This window comes from Cupressus sempervirens, chromosome 9, assembly GCF_028749045.1.
Source record: "Cupressus sempervirens isolate cs-2001-9-10 chromosome 9, ASM2874904v1, whole genome shotgun sequence".
Taxonomy (NCBI): Eukaryota; Viridiplantae; Streptophyta; class Pinopsida; order Cupressales; family Cupressaceae; genus Cupressus; species Cupressus sempervirens.
Window position 1 is genome coordinate 539,342,702 of NC_143126.1, and position 2,709 is coordinate 539,345,410.

A 2,709-nucleotide genomic window follows, 5' to 3' on the forward strand; every position below is an offset into this window, starting at 1 on the left:
GCGTTGTTTCTATTTACAAATCATATTGCTTTTTCCCTTGACAAAAATACCACAATACAAAACAGTTCATTTGTACAAATAAACAATTACAATGCAATTATACAATATCATATCCAATTCGAGTAATGTATTTTAAAGTAAATGCTTATTTTAAATATCAATTTTGATGATTTCATTCTAAACATAGAAAGAACATCTAATTAGCTTAGGAGGACAAGTTGAATTGGTGAGGAAGATGGTATGTGATATCAAATCTCGAATATCAAATTAGATCAGGTTTGATTCATGAAAATTTTAGCAGAATAAATACCCCTTTTGTGACAGCTTAGCCAAAAGAAACTTTAAGAATATGTATTTTGTTCAAATGATTGTATTCTGCTTCAGAAAGACAGAGATGCTGAATCAAAGTAATGTAGTTGAATCCGTTAGTAAAAAACAGCCAATTCAAGACTGAACCTGGTAAATCTTTAAAGAATATTCAGTGGTCTCTACACCAAATGCAAACAATTGTTTATATAAGAACTGAATTTAATTTAGCTTCAATAGATGATCATACATAAATGACATGTTTAAATTCAGGGTAGAACCATAAAAATTCTTCACAATTGAAGATAAAAAAGGGAAAAAATCGATTGCAGGAGAGTGTAGATTTAGTGGCACCGTAAGTTCGATAAAGCATACCTTAAAAACGCCACCTGAAACATTTCAACTTCATGTTCTTCACGTTCTTATCTTCTTATCTACAGAGGAACAACGGAATTGAGGATTCTTTCCAAGAATTTGTTTGATGTCATGCTCTAGGAAACCTATGTTTTCAAAAATCTTCAAGTTATTATTCACTAGGTCAACATCACAGAACGCAATCCCAGGTGCCCTCCTAAGAGCCCTAATTATGTTATCCTTTGACCAAAAAATACTTGTGCGGCGATAAGATTCTCCGAGCAAGAGTTTCATCCAATCTGGCATTAAAAATTCAGGGATTGCGAGAGAGGATATAGTTCATCACTTAAAATCTTCTTCAGCTATCCCTAATATTTCAAAGTATTCAATATTAGGCTTCAAATAATCATCAACCAAACGAATAAGAAGAGGTGGGTTTCTTAGAATGGTTTTTTAACCTGCTTTACAGTGAATCCACAATCCCCGAGCATGGGAAAAAACTGGATTGCAGGAAAATGGAGATTTAGCGGATATAACCAATTTCCTCAGTAAGATCAATAAAACATAAGTTAAAAACGCTACCTGATGCATTGCAAATGACCGTTGAATTCCAAATTATCTCTAGTGAGTTGGTAGAAGTTCGCGTACTTCAACACCCGCCGTCTCGCCCTTGCATTTTTCATAAAACCTTTTGACCTCAGGACTGTCGGACAGGAACCTGCGAGTGAAATGCTCCTCACTTATTATCAGACTTGTAAGCAGACACATGGTATGGTCATGGCGAGATCCCAATAAATTAAGATACTGGAACACCTTATACCGTGGCCTCATCCTTTTCTCCACACTTAAGTTTAAGAGCATGGGATATTTAACCACAACATTTGGTTTAAACCCTACAGTACATGTCAAGAACTCCATGTTCTTCTCTATCTTACCTACAGAGGAACAAAGGAATCGAGGATCCTTTTCAAGAATTTGTCTGATCTCGTGCCCTAGGAGGCCTCCGTTTTCCAAAATCTTCAATTTATTATTCACTAGTTCAACTTCATAGGACGCGATCCCGGATGCCTTCCTAAGAGCCTTATTTATGTTAGCCTTTGACCCAAAAATCTTTATCAGTGATGAGATTTTCGGGCCAAGAGTTTTATCCAATCCACAAGTAAGAATTCTGGGATAGTGGGAGACAATATAGCTCACATCTGTTTCAGCTATACCTAATGTCTTCAAGTATTCAATTGAAGGCTTCATATGGTCCTCAACAGAACGAACAAGGATAGTTGGGCTTCTGTAAACGGCTTTTCTTACCTGCTCTACAGTGAATCCATAGTCTCTGAGCATCTGAAGTACCTGACGGGCTCTGTCTAAAGATTTTCTTCTGAAAAGGCTGGGGTCTTTGCTGATCAGTACTGTGATTTCAGAGGAGGACAAACAGCATTCCTGGAGCAAGAAGCGTGTCATGGCATTATGCGGCTCTGTCTCTCTTCTTGTATTTGTGGGTTTAAATGTGACTGCTTTGTGGGTATGGCTTCACATGATATACCCCATGGATATTTTGACGAAATGAGGACCGTTGGTGGATTTCTAACAAAGGCAAGAAGAAAATCAGGTGAATGCATGGAAATGGAAGGAAGATGAGATACCAGCAATGTAGGCCAAGGAAAAAGAGAAGCCCTAGCATCATGGACCGAGCAACAGCGAGAAAAGCAATCCATTGAACATAAGCTGGGCTTGCAGTCGTAGAGAATGGCCCTATTTTCTTGCTTTGGGGTTTTCTCATTGCCATATAAAGAATAGAGAAAAGGAAAGAACGGAGTGGATAGAGATAAACGGGGATATAGATAGATAGATAGATAAAATTTTAATGTCCACGAGGCTAAAAAAAGCAGACTTAAGTAACAATGATCGTTGCTTGTGTAGGATGATGATGAGTCCACCCAATTGCTCAATGTACTCTTCGTTGAATAAGTTATGCCAAGAATTGTCACATATAGTGTCTGCAAATTTATCTCTACTACTCTTGTAGGCTTCACATTCTAAAATAAAGTGTTT

At 37.3% G+C, this 2,709-nt stretch overlaps 1 protein-coding gene across 8 annotated transcripts; it reads right to left on the reverse strand.

Moving 5' to 3' along the window:
- Positions 1-429: 429 nt before the first annotated feature.
- Positions 430-2,414, reverse strand: LOC149539742 (uncharacterized). 8 transcript variants are annotated; one of them, XM_089800941.1, is made up of 4 exons: positions 1,596-2,254; positions 1,243-1,378; positions 1,119-1,160; positions 961-1,028 (listed from the first exon to the last, which is right to left on the reverse strand). In XM_089800941.1, exons 1-3 carry the CDS (start codon positions 2,116-2,118, stop codon positions 1,124-1,126), a joined length of 696 nt encoding a protein of 231 aa, XP_089657067.1. In that variant the 5' UTR covers positions 2,119-2,254; the 3' UTR covers positions 961-1,028; positions 1,119-1,123. The 8 variants fall into 8 exon arrangements, 7 of the variants coding, with proteins under 7 accessions (XP_089657063.1, XP_089657064.1, XP_089657065.1 ...); XR_016356295.1 differs by having other exon boundaries at positions 430-1,028; positions 1,243-2,414; XM_089800943.1 differs by lacking the exons at positions 961-1,028; positions 1,119-1,160 and adding an exon at positions 554-740.
- Positions 2,415-2,709: the final 295 nt, after the last annotated feature.

What these genes read in the sequence shown, in the direction of transcription:
- LOC149539742 (XM_089800937.1), bottom strand. Translation starts at nt 2,118, where the DNA reads ATGACACGCTTCTTGCTCCAGGAATGCTGTTTGTCCTCCTCTGAAATC.